At 41.2% G+C, this 27,681-nt stretch overlaps 3 protein-coding genes across 5 annotated transcripts; 1 reads left to right on the forward strand and 2 right to left on the reverse strand.

Moving 5' to 3' along the window:
* Nucleotides 1-1,804: 1,804 nt before the first annotated feature.
* Nucleotides 1,805-11,272, reverse strand: LOC139560268 (COP9 signalosome complex subunit 9). Its single transcript, XM_071376888.1, has 3 exons — nucleotides 10,846-11,272; nucleotides 5,819-5,891; nucleotides 1,805-2,325 (listed from the first exon to the last, which is right to left on the reverse strand). The coding sequence occupies exons 1-3, from the start codon at nucleotides 10,906-10,908 to the stop codon at nucleotides 2,288-2,290; spliced, it is 174 nt and encodes a 57-aa protein (XP_071232989.1). The 5' UTR covers nucleotides 10,909-11,272; the 3' UTR covers nucleotides 1,805-2,287.
* On the forward strand, nucleotides 10,540-26,014 carry LOC139560266 (apolipoprotein D-like). 2 transcript variants are annotated; one of them, XM_071376885.1, is made up of 5 exons: nucleotides 10,540-10,658; nucleotides 22,528-22,655; nucleotides 23,407-23,528; nucleotides 24,730-24,818; nucleotides 25,599-26,014. In XM_071376885.1, the coding sequence occupies exons 2-5, from the start codon at nucleotides 22,536-22,538 to the stop codon at nucleotides 25,847-25,849; spliced, it is 582 nt and encodes a 193-aa protein (XP_071232986.1). In that variant the 5' UTR covers nucleotides 10,540-10,658; nucleotides 22,528-22,535; the 3' UTR covers nucleotides 25,850-26,014. The 2 variants fall into 2 exon arrangements, with proteins under 2 accessions (XP_071232986.1, XP_071232985.1); XM_071376884.1 differs by lacking the exon at nucleotides 10,540-10,658 and adding an exon at nucleotides 21,704-21,814.
* On the reverse strand, nucleotides 11,281-15,673 carry apoda.1 (apolipoprotein Da, duplicate 1). Of its 2 annotated transcripts, none has more exons than XM_071376887.1 (5): nucleotides 15,572-15,673; nucleotides 13,899-14,039; nucleotides 13,489-13,610; nucleotides 13,061-13,146; nucleotides 11,281-11,905 (listed from the first exon to the last, which is right to left on the reverse strand). In XM_071376887.1, the coding sequence occupies exons 2-5, from the start codon at nucleotides 14,016-14,018 to the stop codon at nucleotides 11,679-11,681; spliced, it is 555 nt and encodes a 184-aa protein (XP_071232988.1). In that variant the 5' UTR covers nucleotides 14,019-14,039; nucleotides 15,572-15,673; the 3' UTR covers nucleotides 11,281-11,678. The 2 variants fall into 2 exon arrangements, with proteins under 2 accessions (XP_071232988.1, XP_071232987.1); XM_071376886.1 differs by having other exon boundaries at nucleotides 13,899-14,052.
* Nucleotides 26,015-27,681: the final 1,667 nt, after the last annotated feature.

Here is a 27,681-nt window from a genome sequence, read left to right on the forward strand (position 1 = left end):
CCTAGTCAATAGCTAGTCATATATCTCATAACACATTCCTCTTGTATTTTATTAGAATCCCCATCAGCTGTTGCTACAGCAGCAGCTACTCTTCCTGGTGGTCCACACAAATCATGACATAATACAGAACATTAACAGACAGGAACAGAATTATACAGATTTAAAATAACCAAAAAAAAAAGGTCCTACAGTTAAACTATGGTCCGTGCTATCCAGAATCGTTGGGACGTCCCTACCCCATTGAAGTTGAAATTTATAATGGTTAAGGTTAGGATTAAGGTTAAGGTAAGGGATGTCTCAAGAATGCTGAATAATACTGACCGTTACACTATCTTAACTTCTTTACACCATCTTTCCTGGAAACACAACTGAAGAGAGCGACTGTTGTCCAAGCAGAGACCTTTATGAGCACACTTCCAACTGAGCTCTGACTGACACCTGGAAACATGCCAACCGGGACCAGTGGCACTGAGCTGGTTCTGTTGGAATCAACTTGGAAAGCTTTATGGCCCCTTCATAAGGCCTTCGTAGATGCTTCATAAACCATTCATAAGCAAACGTCATGCTACATGGAAGGTGGGAAAAGGGCTATGCCACATTTGAATAATATGTAGTATAGAATGTATGGATCATCAAATGGACCACGTGCAATGTGTAGACATTACCTCCTCAGTCTTCCATGCATGGAGGCATTCTATAGGTCAATGAACCAGTTGCCTTGAAAACAACTCTTAAGTTAATAGTAACCATACTGTTAATGTCAAAGTTGTTATACTCATGGAAACATTATGGCAAGGGAAATTTGTGTGAAAAGCCCATAAAGCAGTTTCTTAACACTTGTGGACTAAGAAAAAAAACAGACCCTTGCTGTAAAAATGATGAGGCCCTACCACCACTTTCATGTAAGCAGTTTTTCCATGTGTTCTCTTGCGTGTTCGTTTGACAAACTACACGCCACCAACAGTCAACGAGGTGAAACATTCTGAAACAAGATAAACATGGCCGCGGAAAGATGTTTAGTGGTGTGGGTACTGAAACTATTTTTGTAAAGTCCCAGTGCACAAAAAATATCCACCTCAGGGGGTGCTGCAGATCCCTCAGCACCCCTACATCCCACAGCTATGGGAGTGAATAGAGCTGATATCATTATTTATTCACCATCACAATCAAATCTGTTCCACAGAACAGAGTTCTATCTAAATGTTCCGTGACGTAGCACCCTCCTAACTAGATCCCTCGTCATCCACACTTAATTAAAAATAAATATTATTTGTTGACATGGAAAGTGTTAATTCTAAAGGCCAGGAATTATTAAAATTTTGGATTTGGAACATCAAAATGTGTCCTGAGCAATTAATCATAGCATAGCCTATTACAATGTTTGGTGGAATTGGATCACACCAATAAATCAACACCTCTCCATATCGACATTAAACAGACAAAAACTTTGTGCTTCAGTTGTTAACTTTAGAAAATACAGATTATTCATGTAATTCTTTGTGGAGTACAATTAACATTTTGTTGAGAGAATGCCAAGTGTGCAAAAGCTGTCATCATATATATCTCAAATATATTTTGATTTGTTTAACACTTTTTTGGTTACTACATGATTCCATATGTGTTATTTCATAGTTTTGATGTCTTTGCTATAACCAAATGCATGGACAAGTGATATATGCATTTTCTCATCGTTCTCCTTAACATTTATGTAACCAATGGAGACCAAATGAAAACAGGATATTATTCTAAAACACTATATCCATCAAGCCTCACTGTGCCCATATATAAAACCTAGGAACTATCATTATTGTCAGGCTTTTATTTGTCATTACAAATAATTTAAGCGAATCTTTGCGGCGCCCCATTCATCATCTGCCATCTGCAATCTGACTGCATCGGAGGCTCTGGGATCATCCCGTATATAATTATGCTCCACATGCCTGAGGAACAGGTGTTCTCAGAGAGAAGAGGGGAGAGAGAGAGAGATACAAACCTACAATCCAGCTTGGAAGTCTGTTGAAGCTACGTTAGCATGATAGCAACTCATAAATTGGAACATTCCAACATATTTTTGGAGAATCGTGCAACATCTGGTGGAAGCAGTGACGATTTTGTTACAACCTAGAACTAGCTATTTGGCTGAATGTAAATTGTATGTCATTAGAGTTTAAATAGCCAGTTTTCCATGTAGTCCCAGAAAAATCATCCAGTCTTTCATTCAATCACCTTATATATATATATATATTTTAAAAAAGTCCCCTCCCCAAATATAAACCCATAATCTTCCTCACTGGACATCATCGTCATCAAAAAGGTCTTCAAAATCTGTGAAGAAAAAAAACAGATGGATGCATTTAGAATAATCCGTGATCTTCACAAGTCATTGTCTATGGAAGACAATCCCCTAAAAACTGTTCAAAAACCATACTTTGGCAATACTATCAAGGAAAAGACAGACAACAGGAAAACAATACTTTAAGCCAAATGAAAGACTTTACCAAACCAACCACGTGTACATTACCTGCACTCTAAGACAGGCTGTTAAAATAGACACAAGTACCTATCTCATATGTTACATGTTTATAGAGTGGTAGCAGGTAGCCTAGTGGTTAGAGCGTACAGATCAAATCCTCAAGTTGAAAAGGTACAAATCTGTCGTTCTGCCCCTGAACATTTTAAATAAGAATTTGTTCTTAACTGACTTGCCTAGTTAAATAAAGGTTACATAAAATAAATAGGGAGGCATGTTTAAGGGACATATCTTTTTCTTTTAGGAGCCACATTTCAAGACACTGTGGAGCTCTATTTGTGCATCTCCTTTGAACTCAATTGGGAAACGTGTAACCACTTAATGTACCAGACCTGGGCTCAATTAGCCTAGTATTTTACATCTTTAAAGAAACTTTGGCCATTTGATTGAGCCTGCCTGGAGTGCCAGATGGGTGGGTTTTGCACTTGTGAGACTCTTTGATTGGTTCCATTGTGCCATGCAAGATCAAGCACAGATTAAGAGTGTAAATAAAACAAATACTATTTAAATCCAGGTCTGATATGCAGCCTACTGTATACACAAATGCTGTATTCTACAGTACTGTCTAAACGAATGCAAGAATGTTTTTCTAAATCAACCTTTAACCCAGTGATTCACAGAGCTCTCCTTGAGCACCCCCAGCCAGCTGATTCAAAAGCCTCATTAGTTAAATCAGCTACTGCTAGTTCTGGAACAGATCAAAGATGTGGACTGGCTGGGTGTATTCCAGGAAAGACTTTTGATTAGGAAAACAATACTCTAAACTAATAAAAATACACACAAAAATAAAAATTGATTTATTCAAACAATCCACTTTAGGTTTGAGGGAAGCCTCTTCAACTAGACACAGTCTATTGCAACAAAGAGGAAATAAATACATAAATTCTGTCTCCTATAAACAAACGTCTTGCATAACAGCCCTGAATGTTCCAGCAGAGGTGGTCTAGGTAGGCTAGTGAATCAGACTCCATTACTTACTTTTGTTTTTCCAGGTTTCCATATTTTTTGTATTATCATCTGTTTTACAAAATTAAAAACATTTAATAGAAAAACTAAAATGTGGATGTTCTAAGTCCACAACAATTCTTAAAACACACCAGGAGACTATTTTTTTTTAGGTCTGGGAAGAATAGATTTATTTCCAATGTGACAGTGGATACTACATAGCCGGTTCCAAGCTGCTCCCGCTCAAAGGAAACACAATTGAATACATTGGCTAACAACCAATGAGGCCTGCCAATAAAACTATGCGCATCCAATCAGATACGCATTTCCAATATCACGCACTGAACACGTGCATACCATTTTAACCAGGTGTGCCTATCTCTCAAACAATACAGTTCCCCTTTAATTCCAGTATGTACATAGCAAGAGTATGTTGTTTAGCTGTTTCACAAAGCACACATGTAATGATAGAGTTGGATTAATGAAAATATCATTCTGCCAGGTAAGCATAGGCTACTATGCAGTTAAAATTTAATTCAGAAGGATTTTGTGAAAGCCTTTCCATCTACCAGGGACTAGATTCTATCTAGATTTCATCTATCAGATAGGATTAAACGTATAGAAATAGAATGAATAGAACAATGGTTTGTCTGTTGTATTCATTATATTTCTGTGCATTTTAATCCTACCCGATAGGCGAAATCCAGATTAATTTAGAAAAAAATGGGCCCTGAAGGCTGTTTTCAAAACAGTGGTATACGCACACACCGCACAGACAGGGGCATTATCGTTGCCTCTTCAGAAAGTTGCAGGAAATACAAAATACTTGTGCATTCTGTTCATTATGACACACTTGGGCAAATATATATTTTTTCAATATATTTTAGTTGATTCCCTATCAATTTCAATACATTTTTGAATATTGTTGTTCTGTTTTAATGTCTGGATTGCGTCCGCATTCTCCACATCGCAGATTTTATAGACATATGGTGAGAAGAAGTAATGTTTGATGTTATTTTGCCTCAAGACAGGGATCACACTACATTATAAAACTAACTTTGTAAAATAAAAAAACAGGAGTGATGGTTTGGGGCCAGTAAAAGATACTTCCTGCTGCTCCAGAAGCCAACAGAGTTCTGAAGAAACAGAATGGAGGAGGTGAGCTGTTGGAGGAAGGCATGCACTAATGGATTCAATCTGCCCTGACGACTCGGCTCATATGGAATACAGGTCAGCTGCTCTGGTTAAAGGCAACAGCCTCAACCCATTCAAAGTTCCAATGCCCTACCAAGTCAATGTGTTTACATTACAGTTGGATCGATGCTGTGAGTGTTAACATGATAAGAGTTTCAGGGTTGATATTGTAACAAACCATCTCTACGTATGCAACTGAAGGATTAACCCTTATTGAAGCAGTGGTTAGCTGGTCTGCCTACGGGCTGGGAGAGCCGGTATCGAGACCCGCAGGGGCCTCAATACATTATACACCGCTACCGTTCGCAAACAGATCACTACAATATCAAAATGATGCATATATTTGATACTGTTCAGTGATGTTTTAGTAGTTTGACTCTTAATGTTTGAAAAGCACAAAAGTTATCATTGCTATTATTTATTTTGAGTCAGCAACATTGCAAAGTTAACCACACTACAACATTACAAATTAATCTGACTATTCTGGTCAGATTATGTCTATCCACGGATACTAAATTTCGCATGGGACGTCAATGTCAATTTCTGCTTGTTGAGACGTCATATTACCATCTTACAACCATTTAAAAAAAATGTTTTACAAGGACAACATCAATGTCTCTAGGAAAGACATTTTGGTTATCTGGTCAATTAGCCGTGATTCCTTTCTCGAACTTCATATTTAGTTTGTTATCTTGTCAGTTAAAAAAAAAGACACCTTTTTCAGATCACTAAAGAGACATCTAGAAAATATACTTGTATTATCAGTACACAACCTGACCATGACGTCACAAAATATGTCAGAATGACGTCATTGCAACCAGCTTTGTGTCCTGGGCATGGGTGTACCTTTATGAATAATGAGTGTCTTCAAAAAGAGTGGTAGCATATAGCAGGGTTTCCCAAACTTGGTCCTGGGGCACCCCACGGGTGCACATTTTGTTTTTTTTGCCCTAGCACTATACAGCTGTTTCAAATCATCCAAGTTTGATGATGAGTTGGTTATTTGAATCAGCTGTATAGCGCTAGGGCAAAAACCAACGCTTGAGAAACCCTGGTATATAGGATGCTCTGTCAGGATAGATAGTTCCATATTTACTATGGGAGATGTAGAGTTATCATTTCACCCTAACAGGTGTTCTTAAATCTTACCATTGAAAAAGTCTGCATGAACTGCCTTCTCATTGGTGGCCAGGTCCATGAGCAGTCCTGTACTCCCCCCGGCCTGTTAGGATAGAAAGCAGGTGATGGAGGTGAACTCAACGAGCACACAGTTAAAGAGACAGCAACAACCCTCAGAGATGCCCATTAGCTATTCAAATATCGCCTAGTAAGATCATTACTCTCGTTCCAGCTGGCTGATAGGTACCGTTTTGAGTAGCACAAAAAAAATTATGACCAACCTTAATGTAACGATACTTTCAAATCTTCTCTCATTGATTGAGACAGGCGGCTGTTCACCCCAAAGTGCTGCATGTCATGATGACGCTCACCCGTCTCGATCAATGAGAGAAGATTAGAAATAGACAAGATGGCGGCGTACACATTGTTGGATTACTTCATGGAGCACAATGTTTTTATTTAATAACAGAGTGTTTTCTAAATTCAAAACAAACCACTTGCAACTGGACACTGATATTTTAGAAGAAGATACATGTTTGGCCGAATCTAGAAAGAAGATGATAAATCGGCAAGTTAAGGTTTGCTACACCAAACAGTACCTAGCCTCTACCGTAACAGGACACACAGTAATGGATACCTCTTTGTCTAGTTCCCATTATCTGGTGTATAATCTGTAGCTATGTGTGTGTTCCTGGGGGTTTCCCTGTGCCAATGGACAACGTATGACTTCACAGCTAACGTTAGTTAATCCAGCTGCAACTAAAGACAAGACAGCAGTGCTCAAAGTTAGTGGTGAGCTGAACCAGAATCTGGGTTTACAAAGGAGACGTTGAATATGGCGATTCTCCATTAAGCTCAGGAAGCAGCTAATTCAACTTGCCATTCACCAGCTTTTCAAGTTTAATAATGTCCAAATGTGACCCGGTTCAGGAAACTAGTCGTATGTCGCAAGTCTTGACTTCACAACGTCATTTCTTTATTTTTATCAAAATGTGTTTTTTGGAAGAAATGCCTTCAGGAACATGTGAACTTTCATGCACCTTAATAATATCAAACGTATATATGTCATCTGTAAATACAAATAAAATTGTTAAATTACGAGCCTAGTTGGATTAGCCACAGAGAAAGTCAGCAACCTTAACCATGATTGGCTGAGATAATGAGCGGGCTGGATTGGTCTGCGGTGTTGCATCTTGTGTCTATAAAACTAGCTGCTCGTAATGCAGTTTTTTTTTTTGAGCAGTGGCTTCTTACTTGCTGAGCGGCCTTTCAGGTTATGTCGTTATAGGACTCGTTTTACTGTGGATATAGATACTTTTGTACCTGTTTCCTCCATCATCTTCACAATGTCCTTTGCTGTTGTTCTGGGATTGATTTGCAATTTTCACACCAAAGTATGTTCATCTCTAGGAGACAGAACACGTCTCCTTCCTGAGCGGTATGATGGCTGCGTGGTCCCATGGTGTTAATACTTGCGTACTATTGTTTGTACAGATGAATGTGATACCCTCAGGCGTTTAGACATTTCTCCCAAGGATGAACCAGACTTGTGGAGGTCTAAAAAAAAAATCTGAAGTCTTGGCTGATTTCTTTAGATTTTCCCATGATGTCAATGCAAAGAGGCTCTGAGTTTGAAGGTCGGCCTTGAAATACATCCACAGGTACACCTCCAATTGACTCAAATTATGTCAATTAGCCTATCAGAAGCTTCTAAGGCCATGACATACATTTCTGGATTTTTCCAAGCTGTTTAAAGGCACTGTCAACTTAGTGTATGTAAACTTCTGACCCACTGGAATTGTGATAGTGAATTATAAGTGAAATAATCTGTTTGTAAACATTACGTGTTTCATGCACAAAGTAGATGTCCTAACCGACTTGCCCATAAAAAAGCCAGACTACGGTTTGCAACTGCACATGGGGACAAAGATCGTACTTTTTGGAATAATGTCCTCTGGTCTGATGAAACAAAAATAGAACTGTTTGGCCTTAATGACCATCATTATGTTTGGAGGAAAAAGGGGGAGGCTTGCAAGCCGAAGAACACCATCCCAACCATGAAGCACGAGGGTGGCAGCATCATGTTGTGGGGGTGCTTTGCTGCAGGAGGGACTGGTGCACTTCACAAAATAGATGGTATCATGAGGAAAGAAAATTATGTGGATATATTGAAGCAACATCTCAAGACATCAGTCAGGAAGTTAAAGCTTGGTCGCAAATGGGTCTTCCAAATGGACAATGACCCCAAGCATACTTCCAAAGTTGTGGCACAATGGCTTAAGGACAACAAAGTCAAGGTATTGGAGTGGCCATCACAAAGCTTTTTTTATGACCTTTATTTAACCAGGTAGGCCAGTTGAGAACAAGTTCTCATTTACAACTGCGACCTGGCCAAGATAAAGCAAAGCAGTGCGACACAAACAACACAGAGTTACACATAGAATAAACAAATGTACAGTCAATAACACAATAGGAAAAAAAAGGTCTATATACAGTGTGTGCAAATGGCGTGAGAAGGCAATAAATAGGCCATAGTAGCGAAGTAATTACAATTTAGCAAATGAACACTGGAGTGATAGATGAGCAGATGGTGATGTGCAAGTAGGAATACTGGTGTGCAAATGAGCAGAAAAGTAAATAAAAACAATATGGGGATGAGGTAGGTAGATTGGGTGGGCTATTTGCAGCGATCGGTTAGCTGCTCGGATAGCTGATGTTTAAAGTTGGGTGAAAGCTCTGACATCTGACCTCAATCCTATAGAAAATTTGTGGGCAGAACTGAAAAAGCGTGTGTGACCAAGGAGGCCTACAAACCTGACTCAGTTACATCAGCTCTGTCAGGAGGAATTGTGGGAAGCTTGTGGAAGGCTACCCGAAACGTTTGACCCAAGTTAAACAATTTAAAGGCAATGCTACCAAATACTAATTGAGTGTATGTAAACTTCTGACCCACTGGGAATGTGATGAAATAAATAAAAGCTTAAATAAATCACTCTACTATTATTCTGACATTTCACATTCTTAAAATAAAGTGGTGATCCTAACTGACCTAAGACAGGGAATTTTTACTAGGATAAATGTCAGGAATTGTGAAAAACTGAGTTTAAATGTATTTGGCTAAGGTGTATGTAAACTTCTGACTTCAACTGTAAATGACTATCACCCATCCAGGAGCACTCACTTTTGTCATCATGAAGTGCTTTGAGAGACTAGTCAAGGATCATATCACCTCCACCTTACCTGCCAGCCTAGACCCTCTTCAATTTGCATACCGCCCCAATTATGTCTACAGACGATGCAATCGCCATCACACTGCCCTATACCATCTGGACAAGAGGAATACCTATGTAAGAATGCTGTCAATTGACTACAGTTCAGCATTCAACCCCATAGTACCCTCCAAGCTCATCATTAAGCTTGAGACCCTGAGTCTCAACCCCACCCTGTGCAATTGGGTCCTGGACTTTGACGGGCCACCACAAGGTGGTGAAGGTAGGAAACATCTCCACTTCACTGATCCTCAACAAGGGTGCGTGCTCAGCCCTCTCCTGTAGTCCCTGTTCACCCACGACTGTGTGGCCATGCACTCCTCCAACTCAATCATCAAGTTTGCAGACGACACAACAGTAGTGGGCTTGATTACCAACAACGATGAGACAGCCTACAGGGAGGTGGTGAGGGCCCTGGGAGTGTGGTGTCAGGAAAACAACCTCTCACTCAACTTCAGGAAACAGCAGTGGGAGCACCCCCCTGTCCACATGAATGGGACAGCAGTGGGGAAGGTGGAAAGTTAAGTTCCTCGGCGTACACATCACGGACAAACTGAAATGGTCCCACCCACACAGACAGTGTGGTGAAGAAGGCACAACAGCGCCTCTTCAACCTCAGGAGGCTGAAACAACTTGGCTTGTCACCTAAAACCCTCACATACTTTTACAGATGCCCAATTGAGAGCATCCTGTCGGGCTGTATCACCGCCTGGTACGGCAACTGTACTGCACACAACCGCAAGGCTCTCCAGAGGGTGGTGCGGTCTGCACAACCCATCACCGGGGGCAAACTACCTGCCCTCCAGGACACCTACAGCACCCGATGTCACAAGAAGGCCAAAAAGATCATTAAGGACAACAACCACCTGAGCCACTGCATGTTCTCCCCGCTACCATCCAGAAGGCGAGGTCAGTACAGATACATCAAAGCTGGAACCGAGACTGAAAAACAGCTTCTATCTCAAGGCCATCAGACTGTTAAACAGCCATCACTAACACAGAGAGGCTGCTGCCTACATACAGGCTCGAAATCATTGGCCACTTTAATAAATAGATCACTAGTCAGTTTAATAATGTTTACATATCTTACATTACTCATCTCATATGTATATACTGTATTTTATAGCATCTATTGCATCTTGCCTATGCCGCTCGGTCATCCATATATTTTTATGTACATATTCTCATTCACCCCTTTAGATTTGTGTGCATTAGGTAGTTGTTGTGAAATTGTTAGATGACTTGTTAGATATTACTGCACTGTCGGGAACTAGAGGCACAAGCATTTCGCTACACTCGCATTAACATCTGCTAACCATGTGTATGTGACCAATAAAAGGTGATTTGATATTTTGCTACAGCGGCTGAGATCTAGTAAGAGGGAGAAGTGGATACAGGAAATTAGTTTAAAGAGTATATTGTGTCGAACGTCATTAGATATAGTCTCAAATATTTTGTTATCTTTTTTTAAGAGCAACGGGGTGGCAGATAGGATTTCGTTTCTCCCTGTCTCTGGCCCACACTCCAGTACAGTAGTTGGTGGTAATGCAGCATAACGTTGGATGCCTATCGCCGGTAAACCCACACCGAAGTCGACAGTGGTGAGCTGGCTAAATTCAATTAAAGCTAACTTAAAATTCCTACAACCACCAAATAGAGCTTGGTTACTTCTAGTGTGAGTTCATGCAGAGGAAATCTAACTAGTTACAGTAGCTCGCTAACAGGTAATGTTAACGTTAGCTAACATAGCTAACTAACAATTCTGAAGCGTAACAAATGTTTGCAAACCTCATCAAGATCCACGTATGGCCCAGCTCCTTCGGGGAACATCTCGTCGACTGCTGGCTTCATCACGGTTGAGTTTTATCGGTCTTTAATTGTCATACATTAATTAAATAATTGAACGCTTGAATGTTTAGCAAACTAGCCGCTAGCTAGCTGCCGTCGCCGGTTTTGATGCAGTGTCATATAAAAATATATCCGATGGGGAGACAAGGAACGCGCATGCAACAGAATAAACGTGCCGGGTAAACAAGTGCCTCCTAAGGTACATTTACGCCAACATTGTGTTTAGTTTAAGACTATGTTAAATGAGACCATATGATGGATTAAAACAATGTTAGGAGTTTTAACATATTAAGACTCGTGCATTTATCATGCATTCTCTTTTTACAGTAGCCACAAGGTGGCAGTATACATCTGTCCAATCAAGCTCACATGATATTGATTTCCTTGTAATTTTATTGACTCTAATGAGAATACTGATGTTTTCAGCTTGTGACAAACATTTTAAATTAGGTCACAACAATTAATTTCCAGTCATAGGATTTAAAATAACGTAATTGTATAATATGTAATTATTTTTGACAGAAAAGCATAAAACTCAGACAAAATATTACTGTACATTGTTTTCCTCTAACGATTCCTCTGAATAATTAATAGAATGTTACTGAAGTTTGCCAGAGCTAACATATTATTACACAGATGAGGGAAAATATATAACTTGTTTCCATCAACATCTCTTTTGCATACGATGTTGTTGCAAACCAAATGTCCCTGTGGGAAAAGTTCTACTCTACATTACTCTACTCTATCCAATTCTATTGAATCTCCCAGAGGGTCTAATCACAGCCTTGCTGCCTGCTGGCAACCATCCGACTAACATCAATGTTGCTGCTTGTGAAGATCTCCCTGGCTTTGTCGACGGTGGCGGCGGGGAGGGTGCGTGTGCGACCCAGGATCCAGGCAAAGTCCATGTGGAACAGACGCAGGACATCGGTGCAGGAATAGATCAGCGCTGAGTTCTCATAGTCAGTGGAGATGATCCAGTAAGGAGAGTAGGGCAGGACTGTTAGAGACACAGAGATGAGAAACAAACACATGAAGGCAAGACGCACAGGATCACATTACGTTTATTCCACAGATTATAACGTGATTGCAGTCGTGATGACTTCTTCAAACTGCAGAAAATGTCATTATCCCTCTCAAATGATGTCAAGATCAACAAAGTGGGATGAGATGGCCTTCGGTTCTTATTTTATATTATTCTGTTTATATGGGCTAACAGGTCCAACTCATGACATCTCCTGACTTTCAAAAAACAACCCGTACCATTTGAACTCTGTGGTGAGTGATCTCTACTGCTCAGTTTGTCCTTAAAGGCTAGCATCTTTCTCGTTTTTGTTGACCAATGAATGTCACTTGTTAGCTGGGAAGTCTACACACATGTTTAGTAGGGCACACTGTAGCAAAAACATTTAGCAATGGAAAACAAACAAACAAAATCTCATTGGACAATTTCAGGTAGAAGCTACCTCCCTGTTTTATTCAATGATTTATATATACACTAGATGATAGACAGGGGCCGCTGTTTTGAAGCCACCGTGCCTCCATCTTGGAACTCCCCCACCGCTGTAAAAAAGTAATTTATTAATGTCTACATTTGTTTTTGCCACCTTTATTCTATTACACCTTAATGCATATTTTTTAATAATATTATGTGAGCATGAAAATAAAAATATATAAAACATGCTCCTTAAAGTATATATATTTTTTGCAAGTTCTAATGTTACTTTCCCCGCTGCAACCAATAAAATACTTAAATACATTCAATTTTGTCCTTGAAACATTTTATTGAAATACTGTAGAATTCCTATTCCTTTGTTCCTTCTGGGAAGTGCCAATATGATGGCCGGTGGCTTCAAAGCCTCTCATTGGCCAATACAAAGCATCAGCAATCCAGGGTTTATTCCATTTCAAACGGTTTTCTCCCTACTGAACATGACCCTGGTTACACTTGTAAGAAGAAAAGGGATGGCTTAAACCAGAATAGACTGGAGCTCTTGAGGACTGGAGCTGGGCAGTGGCACTCCTGCCCTAGATGAGGTGTAGGACAAGTTCAGGTAGTCCCTCCCTATTTAATGCAGTTTCTCCCTACTGAACACAACCCTGGTTGCCTTTGCTCTACTGTAGTTATGGTGTAACAGCTGATCATAACACTCACCGTAAGAGTAGCTGATGCCTAACTTGGCTGGGTTCTTCAAGTCCTCTGTGACTCCTGTCCCCTCGATAGTTCTTAGCTCTCCCTTTCTGTCAAAGGTTACCAAAAGGTCAAAAGCATGAGATTCATATCAAAGGATTTCAACAGAAAGAACTGTACAGCAACTGAAAGGATCTGATTTTCAACTGAAATAAACTGCATGGCTCACTACTTTGAATTTGCGAACAACATTGTTCAGGATAAAAGTGTATGTAATCAAAAGGTGTATCTAGGGTTGAAAAATTCCTGTAACTTTCCCAATATTGCCTGGTTTTCCCAGAATTATTAGGAAATAAGCAGGAAATCCGGAATTTTCCAACCAGGATTTTTGGAAAACTGGAGAATTTAAATTACCGGGATTTTTCAATCCTAGGTGTACGTAATCTACTCACAATATTTCAGAGCTGACCACTCTAATGGTCTGATCAGCCTTCATGGAGAAGTTGGTCTCGATGCACTTCCCCTTCTCAAACTGGGCAGGCAGTTTGGCGATTTCAAACCATCTACCCACGAACTAGAACCATGGGTGAATAAACACAAATTCTCAAAATCTCCAACTTAACATGTTGTTGTGCTTGTTGATTCTTTCTGTGATAAAGTGCTATACAAGTTATATAAATAAATTATTATTATCATGAACATATCACAGTGAATGTCATACTAAATCTAACTGTCTTACAAGATGAACACTAAACACTACATTAGTCATGGTCTCTTCATTTTCTGATTGACTGGCCATTCATGATTGGCAGGTACAGTAGGTAAATTATCTGTGCCGATTGGTCAGGCAGGGGGTTAGTACCTTTTTCATGCTGAAGGCGGGCTGGACGGCTGGTTCCGGACAAGGCCCCCAGTGGGGAACCTGGGCACTGACGAGGGGCAGGAGGAGGAGAGGCAAGAGGAGGGCAAACAATGGAGTCATGGTCACAGGGGCAGCCGTCACCTGAAAAGAATTACTATCAATCAACAGAGAAAACAAAGATTTTTTTTAATTACATTTTGAGGGACAACAGAGAGGAAGAGGCGAAGCGAGAGGTTTACTCCGCCCAAAATCTGTCCACGAAAATAAGCCCCCGAAATGAGGAATTTTTGTATGGAGGTTAATGAGAGTGTAGAATTTGGTCAACAAAAAATGTCATCCTAATTTGCCACACGAGGCTTATTTGATCGAAAAGAAGTTTCGTAATGGTTTAGGTTGTTACAAATCACAGGCAGCCGGTGGCACCTTAAATGGGGAGGACGGGCTGGAACGGAAACATTGGAATGGCATCCAACACATCAAGCACATGGTTTTCATGTGTTTGATACCATTCCATTCACTCCATTCCAGACATTATAATGAGCCGTTCTCCCCGATGCGGCCTCCTGAGTTTACAAATGCACTGATATAAGTGGACGCACTTGGATTTTTGGCAACTTTTTTAGTTGTGCCTTTTGCCATAGAGATATAAAGTTTAAGCACGGACATTTGAGTTGAGGACTTCCACCATTTTAAAATAGTAAATTGAGTTGAGTTTGGCGCAATCAGCCAATGAAGAAGAAGGAAATTAACTACATTTTAAAATGGCGATAGCCTCAATGGTGCTTCCCATGCGGTCACAGATCTATAATGGCACAGATACAAAGATGAATCTTTTATCTACAGTATCTCTAGGGCCTGTTGTTCACATGTCTATCTGCCCTCTCATTGGCTAGAATGGTCCCACCTGATCTCGCCTCCTCCCACCTGCCTTCCATCTTTGATGACATGTATTTCCATTGTTAGAGCGGTCACTTGACTATCTTGTCAATATAATAGAACATTTTTGGGGACAAGAAGTCAGTCCAGGAATAGGCATAATTGGTGAAACTCGCCTTAGATGTTGTTGTTGTCCATTTTACTAATAGAAAGATGGTTAAAGAGAGTAAACCACAGGAAATTCCATCTCGACAGTGTTTTTTTCATTGTCGATTAAAATAGTAAATGGAGAAAAGGAGGACAGATGACTCATCGGCCATCATTTCCTCAAATGCTAAATATTAACATATAATATCTCTATCTGTCATAACCGCAAAACATACAGTATCTCTGATATCTGTCTTAAAATGGCCGGCAAATGTCACTCACACTTTCTCCTAATTAGTCACATTTTCAAGACAGAAAAAAAAAGATAAATATAAATGTGTTTCAGCAACAACCATGTAACACACATCAATCATTGGGTTATTTTAGGTTCACTGCTATTTGTAACTAATCAGCTATATAGAGATCAGATTAGTTTAATTTCCCAGTCCCTGCTGTTGGTCTCTTCGTCTCAGATGACAAAGATATTCAGCAAACTCTACTTTATTTCTCTTGCTATCATACCAACCACATTCTACCATTCATTTGAACTTCCCAAACAAGTTTTCTAATTTGAACATTGATAGCGTTCATTCATTCGAAACATTTATCTTTATATGAAATCCCATACAACAGCGAAAAGCACATCTTACCTCTGTCTCTCTGGTCAGGATATCTGGTCAATTCAGGATGTGTATTTATAAGAGAAGCTTCTCTCTCCTGGGTCACGCCACACTGAAGTCTCTGTCATGAATGAACGTCTTTGTTGCACCCCAGGGCTTATTTCTGACATAAAGTAAACAATTAGCAAACTGGAGTCATGGGGACATACCAGGATAAATGTTATAAAACAATCTGGCGGGATGGAATAGGACGGAATAGATGGAATAGGATGGAATAGATGGGATGGATGGGATGGAATAGGACGGAATAGATGGAATAGGATGGAATAGATGGACTGGGATGGAATAGGATGGAATAGATGGACTAGGATGGAATAGGATGGAATAGATGGACTGGGATGGAATAGATGGTATAGGATGGAATAGATGGACTGGGATGGAATAGGATGGAATAGATGGACTAGGATGGAATAGATGGAATAGATGGGATGGAATAGGATGGAATAGATGGACTGGGATGGAATAGATGGTATAGGATGGACTGGGATGGAATAGATGGACTGGGATGGAATAGATGGACTGGGATGGAATAGGATTGAATAGATGGACTGGGATGGAATAGATGGAATAGGATGGAATAGATGGACTGGGATGGAATAGATGGGATGGAATAGGATGGAATAGATGGACTGGGATGGAATAGATGGTATAGGATGGACTGGGATGGAATAGGATGGAATAGATGGAATAGATGGAATAGGATGGAATAGATGGGATGGAATAGGATGGAATAGATGGAGTGGGATGGAATAGATGGTATAGGATGGACTGGGATGGAATAGATGGACTGGGATGGAATAGATGGAATAGATGGACTGGGATGGAATAGATGGACTGGGATGGACTGGGATGGGCAGCACTCTCTGGGACATTGTCGTGAAATATTAATGTCACACTTGGAGGGGGAATCCAGGACCTTTATTTCTTATTTCTTACTTACATTGTGTTGTCTGTTCTTTTTGTTGTTGTTGTTGTTGTATGGTTCACTGGGAAATGTTTGAGTAGCACTCTATTTAGCTGTGTAGACATTACTAGGTATTTACTAAGCAATTTGTTCTAACAAGCTCAGTCCACACAGTCAAATCAAATCAAATCTACTACTACCACTACTACTACTACTACTACAGTTACTACTTCCACTACTACTACTACTACTTCCACTACTACTACTACTACTACAGTTACTACTTCCACTACTACAACAGTTACTACTACTACTACTTCCACTACTACTACTACTACAGTTACTACTTCCACTACTACTACTACAACTACTACTACCACAACAACAGTTACTACTTCCACTACTACTACTACTACTACCACAACAACAGTTACTACTTCCACTACTACTACTACTACTACCACAACAACAGTTACTACTTCCACTACTACTACTACTACTACCACAACAACAGTTACTACTTCCACTACTACTACTACTACTACCACAACAACAGTTAGTACTTCCACTACTACTACTACTTCCAATACTACTAGTATTACTATTACTACTACTTCCGAAACTACTTCTACTTATACTACTAATACTAATACTACTTCCTATACTACTACTACTACTACTTCCAATACTATTACTACAACAGCTACTACTTCCAAAACTACTACTACTACTACTACTACTACTACTACTTCCAATACTACTACTACTTCTACTACTTCCACTACTACTACTACAACAGTTACTACTTCCACTACTACTACTACTACTATTACTACTACTACTACTACTACCACCAATACTACTACTACAACAGTTACTACTACTACTACCACCAATACTACTACTACTACTACTACTACTACTTCCAAAACTACTACTACTACTTCCAAAACTACTACTACTACTACTACTAATACTACTACTACTTCCAATACTAGTACTACTACAACAACAGCTACTACTTTCAATACTACTACTACTACTACTACTACTAATACTGTTGTGTCATCGGCAAACTTAATGATGGTGTTGGAATCGTGCCTGGCCGTGCTGTCATGAGTGAACAGGGAGTACCTCACCATATGGTGAACTGAGGAACATCTGGCCTTAACTAACATAACTAATTACTGTCAAATGTATGTTGATTCATATCAGTAGAATTGGCAAGTACTGGGAAATCATAATTTGTCATATTTGTTATACTTTATTTTATTGTCTCTTATTTCCATAGTTTATGTGATTTTTTTTTTAAACCCAAAAACTTTTCATACAAAGTATTTTCTTTTGAGACAGTAGACATAAATACACCCAAGTATTCAGATCATTTTACTGATAATAATTGACTAATAGTTGAACTCAAACCCAACCAACATGTAGTATGAAGCTCCTATACGGTACCTGTAATCACACAGCTCCACCGTGTAATGTGAAACAGGTGTCAGTTACATGGATGTAGAACTTGCATAATTATGATTGACAGCCTTATACAACCACTAGACTGTCACGTGCTACCCGAAAGGGTGGCAGAATCCAGTGTGTAAGACAGCTGTGTACACACTCGGGGGGGGGTGGGGGGGGGGGGGGTCCACTGTGTGAACGTGTTTGATGAAGTGGCGAAGGTACCCCCATCCTGGGACACTAGCTCCTGTTGATGGGCTCCAGGGGTCACGTCCTTACCGTTTACGTAAATGGCAAATAATGCAATGTCATTCACTGGTTTAAGCAGGTAAGTCATTGAGAACACATTCTCTTTAACAATAACACCCTGACAACTGCTATTCCTCCGCACCTTTGACATTGTGCCTTAGTGTCTGTATCACATCCGGCCGTCATTGGGAGTCCCATATGGCGGCGCACAATTGGCCCAGCGTCGTCCGGGTTTGGCCGGGTAAGCCATCATTGTAATTAAGAATTAGTTTTTAACTGACTTGCCTAGTTAAATAAAGGTTAAAGATTTTTTTTTTTACCAAAAATATTTATTTAATCCTTATTCTAAAAGGGATTAAATCGTTTATCCCCTCATCAATCTACACACAATACCTCATAATAACAAAGCAAAAACAGGTTTTTAGAAATGTTAGCAAATTAAAAAATATAAAAAATAATGGAAATATCACATTTACATAAGTATTCAGACCCTTTACTCAGTATAAAATCAAATGTATTTATATAGCCCTTCTTACATCAGCTGATATCTCAAAGTGCTGTACAGAAACGCAGCCTAAAACCCCAAACAGCAAGCAATGCAGGTGTAGAAGCACGGTGGCTAGGAAAAACTCCCTAGAAAGGCCAAAACCTAGAAAGAAACCTAGAGAGGTACCAGGCTATGAGGGGTGGCCAGTCCACTCTTGGCTAATCCTGGATGGAGATTATAAACAGAACATGGCCAAGATGTTCAAATGTTCATAAATGACCAGCATGGTCAAATAATAATAATCACAGTGGTTGTTGAGAGTGCAACAGGTCAGCACCACAGGAGTAAACGTCAGTTGGCTTTTCATAGCCAATCGTTGAGAGTATCTCTACCGCTCCTGCTGTCTCTAGAGAGTTGAAAACAGCAGGTCTGGGACAGGTAGCACGTTCAGTGAACAAGTCAGGGTTTCATAGCCGCAGGCAGAACAGCTGAAACTGGAGCAGCAGCACGGCCAGGTGGACTGGGGACAGCAAGGAGTCATCATGCCAGGTAGTCCTGAGGCATGGTCCTAGGGCTCAGGTCCTCCGAGAGAGAGAAAGAAAGAAAGAGAGAATTAGAGAGAGCATACTTAAATTCACACAGGACACCGGATAAGACAGGAGAAATACTCCAGATATAACAGACTGACCCTAGCCCCCCGACACAAACTACTGCAGCATAAATACTGGAGGCTGAGACAGGAGGGGTCAGGAGACACTGTGGCCCCATCCGAAGATACCCCCAGACAGGGAGACCACGTCAGTGACTCAACCCACTCAAGTGACGCACCCCTCCTAGGGATGGCACCAGTAAGCCAGTGACTCAGCCCCTTCAACTTTGTTGAAGCACCTTTGGCAGCGATTACAGCCTTGAGTCTTCTTGGGTATGATGCTACAAGCTTGGCACGCCTGTATTTGGGTAGTTTCTCCCATTCTTCTCTGCAGATCCTCTCAAGCTCTGTCAGGTTGGATGGGGAGCATCGCTGCACAGCTATTTTCAGGTCTCTCCAGAGATGTTCGGTCGGGTTCAAGTCCGGGCATTCAGAGACTTGTCCAGAAGCCTTCGCCCCAGTCTGTGGTCCTGTGCGCTCTGGAGCAGGTTTTCATCAAGGATCTTTCTGTATTTTGCTCCGTTCATCTTTCCCTCAATCCTGACTGGTCTCCAAGTCCCTGCCTCTGAAAAACATCCCCACAGCATGATGCTGCCACCACCATGCTTCACCGTAGTGATGGTGCCAGGTTTCCTCCAGACGTAACGCTTGGCATTCAGGCCAAAGAGTTCAATGCTGGATTCATCAGACCAGAGAATCTTGTTTCTTATGGTCTGAGAGTCCTTTAGGTGCCTTTTGGCAAACTCCAAGTGGGCTGTCATGTGCCTTTTACTGTGGAGTGGCTTCCATCTGGCCACTACCATAAGGCCTGATTGGTGGAGTGTTGCAGAGATGGTTGTCATTCTGGAAGGTTCTCCCATCTCTACAGAGGAACTCTGGAGCTCTGTCAGAGTGGCTTTTGGGTTCTTGGTCACCTTCACCCTGACCAAGGCCCTTCACCCCCGATTTCTCAATTTGGCCGTGCGGCCAGCTCTAGGAAGAGTCTTGGTGGTTCCAAACGTCTTCCATTTAAGAATGATGGAGGCTGCTGTGTTCTTGGAAACATTTTTGGTTGTAATGGGTGCGTGCTGGTGGCAGGGAAGTCAGGAGAAGGAACTTGCTATAATAAGTGCTCACAAAACTCCGAAAACCAAAATATACAAAATAATAAAATTGGATGCAAAACCCGTTGCACACCAGAACATAACTTGCACATAACATACAATCAAACAATCACCGACAAGGACATGAGGGGAAACAGAGGGTTAAATGCACAACATGTAATTGATGGGATTGGAACCAGGTGTGAAGGAAGACAAGACAAAACCAATAGAAAATGAAAAATGGATCAGTGATGGCTGGAAGGTCGGTGACGTCGACCGCCGAACACCGCCCGAAACAAGGAGAGGGACCGACTTCGGCGGAAGTCGTGACATTGGTACCCTTCCCCAGAACTGTGCCTCGAAACAATCCTGTCTCGGAGCTCTATGGATAATTCCTTCGATCTCATGGCTTGATTTTTGCTCTGACATGCACTGTCAACTGTAGGACTTTTATATAGACGGGTGTGTGCCTTTCCAAATCATGTCCAATCAATTAAATGTACCACAGGTAAACTCCAATCAAGTTGTAGAAACATATCAAGGATGATTAATGGAAACAGGATGCTCCTGAGCTCAGTTTTGAGTCTCATAGAAAAGGGTCTGAATACTTAGCAAATGTTCTTATCCAAAGCGGCTAGGGGATTTGATCCAGAAACCTTTCAATTACTGGCCCAGTGCTCTTAACCACTATGGTAGCTGCCACCCTTGGGACAACATATAAAAAAATATAATTTGTCTTCTATTCCGCTAAAAATCAACCCCTATATAAGCCCCTTTGTATCCCCTGTTAAAAAATGTTAAAAACAATTGTAGTCAAATGGATGAGGGGATCAAATTAAAAGCTTTGCTGCACATTTTCGCAAGTCATAGCTTGAATACTGGCAATATTTTTGCAATGGTACAGAATCTAAGAAAGTGGTAAGAAGTCAAGTTACACTGTGTAGAAACACACTGTGTATTAACATGTTATTACTTAGTACTTTGGTAGAGCACGGCGCTTGCAACAGCAGGATTGTGTGGGTTTGATTCCCGCCAGGGTCACCAACACGGAAAATGGATTCACTCACAATTGTAAGTCGGTTTCAATAAAAGCATCTGCCAAAATGCCGTGTTATTTCACTTGTGTAACAACCCGAAACCACTAACATGTCAGCCACTAGCAGGAGTCAGCCAGGAGTTTGTTTCCACAAGGTCCATTTGAACAGGTGCCATACTCCCAACCCTAATACAAACACTAACACACACACTCTCAATTCTGGAATTCTGAGAAAACCCGACTTGAAAGCCATGCGTCAGCCGCATAACTAATGAGTTTGACGTATAAATAGGCGTCTATAACCCACTGAACATCACTGAAACAGGTTGATCTTCTGAACAAGTGCAGGTAAGTGGGACCCTTTCCCCCTGTCTCTCAATCTCGCTCTCTGATGCTTTAAGCTCTGCGATTTCCCATTGCCTGAAGAATGACACTGTGCACACTGTAGATCTGTAGTTGTTAGGCACAATGCATTGCATTCGTAACGTACTTCTGACATAAAATTGACGTATCTTGACCAGTGTCTAGGATAATTGTTTATACAGTATGTTGTTCTGTTTCCTAAAAGGTTTTGATATTAATTAATCACTGTATATTTTAAGTCAATTTGCATTGTCCTCCAACGGAGTTTGTAACGGTTTTCTTCCAGGGGTGAAGGAGAGGACCAAAATGCAGCACGGCTAGTGTTCAACATGTTTAATACAGAACAAGTGAAACACTACAAACAACAAACAAAATAACAAACCGTGAAAACCGAGACAGTCCTATCTGGTGCAGAACAAACACAGAGACAGGAAACAAACACCCACAAAATCCCAACACAAAACAAGCCTCCTATATATGATTCTCAATCAGGGACAACGATTACCATCTGCCTCTGATTGAGAACCATATTAGGCTGGACATAGAAACAGACAAACTAGACACACAACATAGAATTCCCACCCAGCTCACGTCCTGACCAACTAAACACATACAAAACAACAGAAAACAGGTCAGGAACGTGACAGAGTTGGTGAAAATGTCTCTGCTTTTCTGCGTGTGTGTCTGTTCCTACCCAGGACCCAAGATGCAGGCTCTACAGGTTCTCTCTCTGACTCTGCTGTCTATTCTGGCCGCTAACGCCCAAACCTTACGCCCTGGAAAATGCCCCCAACCTCCCGTCCAAGCTAACTTCGACGCCGCCAGGGTGACTATACCTAACTTTTATTACTGTATTTGAAGTTGCTCTTATGCATGTGCAGTAGCATTGTAATTCATTGAGTGATAACATGGAATTGTAGTAACAGTGTATTCCAGCAGGCTGCTGAGGGGAGAACGGCTCGTAATAATGGCCGGAACGAAGCAAATGGAATGGCATCAAACACATAGAAACCATGTGTTTGATACCATTCCACCAGTTTTGCTCCAGCCATTACCACGAGCCCGTCCTCCCCAATTAAGGTGCTACCAACCTCCTGTGTTGTATTCATAAATTGTTACCTATTCATTTAGTAATTGTTTTGTCATTACATAGTAACGCGTTTGAGCATTTGTGTTATTACACAAGGGGAAGAGAGATTGTTCCTATTTCCACTTTAATAAAAACAAAACACTGAATACAATGTTATTACAGCATTACTACACAGGTATACAGCAACTTGTATCTACTTTAAGTGTGACCAAAGTGTTGCCTTCGATCAAACCACTGGCATGTTGTGAGCTGCAGGTATGGATAAAGCCATGGCATGTCAAAGTCAGGAGGAGTAGGGTAAAGTTGCCCCTAGATGCTGATCTTGGGTCAGTTTTGCAACCATTCCCAACAAAATGGTTAAGTTTAGGATTGGGGCAGGGGAATCTGATCCTAGATCTATACATAGGGGAAACCTTACCCCTGAGCTCTAAACCATACCATAGCATCACATTGTCATATAACCTTTGACCTTTGTCTTTGACAACAGTATCTGGGCAAGTGGTACGAGATCAAGAAGCTCCCTGTCGTCTTCCAGAAGGGCGAGTGTACCACAGCTACCTACTCCCTGGAGAGCCCCGGAGTCGTTGGAGTGCTCAACAGGGAGCTGCTGTATGTACATTAAAGAGATCAAGTTAAAACGGTTTTTTAAAAGTACTTTTTTACAGTATTTTTTTACATTCAACTGAGACCCGATATGACGTTCCCACGAGCAGCAATGCAGATGTAGATGAGTGCAATGCAAGATGATGCACTCGTAGAGTATCACAGAGTACCTGTGCATGTGCACGGGCGTGTTTCCATAGCTACGACGTGATAGCTGCCTGATCTGAAATCACAGAGAAGTTTTGCCTCGTGCGGTTAGTTATTGTTGGAAATCATGCATCGCTGACTTTACCTTTAAAGAGATAGTCAAAATTCAATGTTTGTATCTCATTCCAGGAGAGCAGACTACCTTTTATTAACCCAAGTCTAAGCCTCCTATTCAATCAAGTACATGTGTAACAGTATAACTTTAAACCGTCCCCTCGCCCCGACACGGGCACGAACCAGGGACCTTCTGCACACATCAACGGTCGCCCACGAAGCATCGTTACCCATCACTCCACAAAAGCCGCGGCCCTTGCAGAGCAAGGAGCAACACTACTTCTAGGTTTCAGAGCAAGTGACGTAACTGATTGAAACGCTACTAGCGCGTACCCGCTAACTAGCTAGCCATTTCACATCCGTTACACTCACCCCCCTTTCAACCTCCTCCTTTTCCGCAGCAACCAGTGATCCGGGTCACGGCACCAATGTAACAGTATAACTTTAAACCGTCCCCTCGCCCCGACACGGGCGCGAACCAGGGACCTTCTGCACACATCAACGGTCGCCCACGAAGCATCGTTACCCATCACTCCACAAAAGCCGCGGCCCTTGCAGAGCAAGGAGCAACACTACTTCTAGGTTTCAGAGCAAGTGACGTAACTGATTGAAACGCTACTAGCGCGTACCCGCTAACTAGCTAGCCATTTCACATCCGTTACACATGTAATGGAAAACCGCACTGTAGGTTTACTCAGAATGGTATGTTAAGGACAGGTGGGATGTGATGTCATTATCCAATGAAAATGTCCGCAGCTTACGTGGTGGTGAGTCGGTTAACAAGGTGATCACCTCAGCTATAGCAGAAACATTCCCAGTGAATGAGTGCTGTTTTCCTTTATCTGCCATTGATGGAGTAGGGGCCCCTGAGTTTGTAGGCCTCATAAAACGCCATTGTTGAATGTGTTTAACCTCGAACCTCTCTCTCCCTTTTTTTCCCCCTCAGTGCTGATAACACTGTCAGTGTTATCACTGGCTATGCTAAGGCCAGTGACCCCTCTGAGCCCGCCAAGCTGGAAGTCACCTTCTTCGAGGGTAAACACACGTCAAGTCTAATATACTTGTCTCAACATTCTCGTGAGGTAGACCTAAATAAGTCCATTTGACTTCTTAAATGGTCTGCTTCTGACCCATGTCTGGTCTGACCCTGTATGTGTTTGTATAGCGTTTATGTAGTGGGCTGTGTAGTGTTAGCGCACGGTCAGGCAAACATATTGACAGGATACACTTCCACACTCCATCCCCCAGGGGGCAGCAGCAACCTTGTCCAGATGCTGAGCCTTGTTGATAAGCACATTAGGTTCTGTCAATGAAGGTGATGGTCAGTCATAGTAGCAGCTGGTAAGCTGTAAGGCTGCTTGGTTTGTTTGGTGGCCATGAGGCCTTTTGTTTGTTTTTGTCTTTAGTTTGGGGCATGTCTTTTGTATTTTTCCTTTTTGTACATATTCATGTTTCGTCATCATCTAAACAATAATAGTCTTCTTGGATGACCAAGAGGTCAAGAAAGACTGAACTGGCTCTGGACCAAGGTAAGGTTGCTGTCTCCCTGAGCACATGTACATTCAACACCAAGGCACATACACAGATTTCTCACAGAAATGCACACATTCAGGTTACAGACCATGTAGCTAGGCCTAGGATCCCTAGACAAAGCGAGTGCAACAATATCCTTAGGCTAGTTATGGGTTTCGTAACAATATTTATATTCATATGGACCTCTGTAGGAAAATGTAAAATTATAATCCATTTATTTCTTTGAATTATTCTCGTAAATAAACTACTAAATGTATTTGAATATGTTTTCCTCTCCTGCAGACTCTCCCCCCGGCAACTATTGGGTTCTGTCCACTGACTACGAGGGCCACTCCTTGGTGTACGGCTGCACTGACATCCTGGGCACCTTCCATGCTGACTTTGCCTGGATCCTGAGCAGAGAGTCCACCCTGTCTGAGGAGAAACTGGAGGAGCTGTACCACGTGTTCACCTCCAATGGCATCGACATCGACGTGATGACCGTCACCAACCAGAGCCAAGAGCTGTGCGCCAACATGCCTCTGTGGGCCTAAGAGACCTGATTCAGTCTACAACAGACGGATGATTTGGATTCATAACATGGCATGCACATAGACCGCTGTACAACGTCCAATGGTTGATACCTGCATGGTTGTTTTGCGTTTGGTCTGTACATGTTATCTTATGAGGAAATGCAATAAAATTATACTAGAAACATTTATCTGGTGTGAATGTGTACTTTTTCTGACTAGTATTTATAATGATTCCAATCACCTCGCTGTTCAGTGAGGTGACCGTATAAAATGGAAGCTTTTGTCCCATTCAGCAAGCAAATGTATGATTTAAAAAAAGAGAAACCAGTCCAATGATGCATCAAAGGCATAAAAAACATTCTCTGTCACCTTATATGACAATATTGCTACCATATGCATTCCATATTGTCTCACAAGTAAATAGGTATTTAGAGATGAGTGTCCTACTGTGAATTCACATGCTCAGTACAGTATATATATTTTTTCCTAAACTGATTTTCTGTGAAGCACTAGATGGCACTATGACCGTGGCGGAATTCAGACTCTGTACCCTTCTCCCTGACGTCTGCACATGCTCCCACCATTATCCATTGTCCGCCATACTTGGTTACACGACTGACACTTGTGGGGGCCCTTTTTGTACTGTAATCAAAGGACAAGTTAAGTAAATATATTATTTATATGTATTTATCACAAATAGATCCAGATTTTCTATTACAGTAATGTTATTAAATATTAAGGGCAATATGTTATGTACAGTAATAGTACTGCGATGTGTCCAAAAGCAACAGGGAGTCCTGTTACTCCAGGATTAGGCTTCTAAGTATATAAGTGATTGTGTGTGCTGTATTTATTCTGTTGAAAAATAAAAATCTATATATATAATAATTACAGTGAAATTTGAATGCATCGTTTACCTTTGAAACATTATAGAGGCTTAGCGCTGTTATTGGACAGCCCTGTCGTGAGCCTTTATCTCATGCTGTCCAGTCTCTGGGAACAAACCATGGAATTTATAGCTAGAGCTCTGTATAAGGCTAAACCCACTTCACAGTGACTACATAATACAGGGTGCAAACAAGCCGAACAGAAATCCCAGCTTACACCAGGGAGATTCTTAAATTAGCGGTTTAGCTAAGTATCTTAATACTTTGTTTACTTAATTCCTAAGTCCTTTATTAGTGAGTTCCTCTTCTTTTTTGGGGGGATGAAGTGAGCATTCCCCTCACAATATGGTTGTCTGGTTTGACAGCCCCTCCCCCCAGGCAGACAGACAGAAACCGTTCACAAACAGTTATCTTTCTGGTTCAACAGCCTCATGTGGAGCCTTCTCAGGGTCCAGGCCACTCTTTTTATATTTTAATTAAAAGCATTGCCACAAAAGGCAAACATAATTCAAATGCATGTGAGGATCACTCTGACCTGCATTCCTATAGATGTGGTAAAGAGAGAAATATCAAATTCTACCAAAACAATGGAAATGCCACTCACGTGTCCCCCCTTTCGAGAAAGATTTAGAATCTTCTCATTGCCCCCATCAAAATTAGTCTGCATTTAGGCCAGAGTTTCCCAAAATTAGTCTGCATTTAGGCCAGAGTTTCCCAAAATCAGTCTGCATTTAGGCCAGAGTTTCCCAAAATCAGTCTGCATTTAGGTCAGAGTTTCCCAAAATCAGTCCTCGGTGACCCCAAGGGGTGCACATTTTGTTTTTGCCCTAACACTATACATCTGATTCAAATAATCAACTAATCATCAAGCTTTGATAATTTGAATCAGCTGTGTAGTGTCAGGAGCAAAAACCAAAACGTACACCCATTGGGATCCCCAGGACCGAGTTTGGGAAATGCTGATTT

Source organism: Salvelinus alpinus, chromosome 30 (genome assembly GCF_045679555.1).
Source record: "Salvelinus alpinus chromosome 30, SLU_Salpinus.1, whole genome shotgun sequence".
NCBI lineage: Eukaryota > Metazoa > Chordata > Actinopteri > Salmoniformes > Salmonidae > Salvelinus > Salvelinus alpinus.

Coding starts and splice junctions, on each gene's coding strand:
- LOC139560268 (XM_071376888.1), bottom strand. CDS start 10,908: ATGAAGCCAGCAGTCGACGAGATGTTCCCCGAAGGAGCTGGGCCATAC. Junction 5,892..10,845: donor CATACGTGGATCTTGATGAG/GTTTGCAAACAT, acceptor CTATCCTAACAG/GCCGGGGGGAGTACAGGACT. Junction 2,326..5,818: donor TCATGCAGACTTTTTCAATG/GTAAGATTTAAG, acceptor TTTTCTTCACAG/ATTTTGAAGACCTTTTTGAT.
- apoda.1 (XM_071376887.1), bottom strand. CDS start 14,018: ATGACTCCATTGTTTGCCCTCCTCTTGCCTCTCCTCCTCCTGCCCCTC. Junction 13,147..13,488: donor GTGGTCAGCTCTGAAATATT/GTGAGTAGATTA, acceptor AACCTTTGACAG/AAAGGGAGAGCTAAGAACTA. Junction 11,906..13,060: donor AGGCATCAGCTACTCTTACG/GTGAGTGTTATG, acceptor TGTCTCTAACAG/TCCTGCCCTACTCTCCTTAC.
- LOC139560266 (XM_071376885.1), top strand. CDS start 22,536: ATGCAGGCTCTACAGGTTCTCTCTCTGACTCTGCTGTCTATTCTGGCC. Junction 22,656..23,406: donor CTAACTTCGACGCCGCCAGG/GTGACTATACCT, acceptor CTTTGACAACAG/TATCTGGGCAAGTGGTACGA. Junction 23,529..24,729: donor GTGCTCAACAGGGAGCTGCT/GTATGTACATTA, acceptor TTTCCCCCTCAG/TGCTGATAACACTGTCAGTG.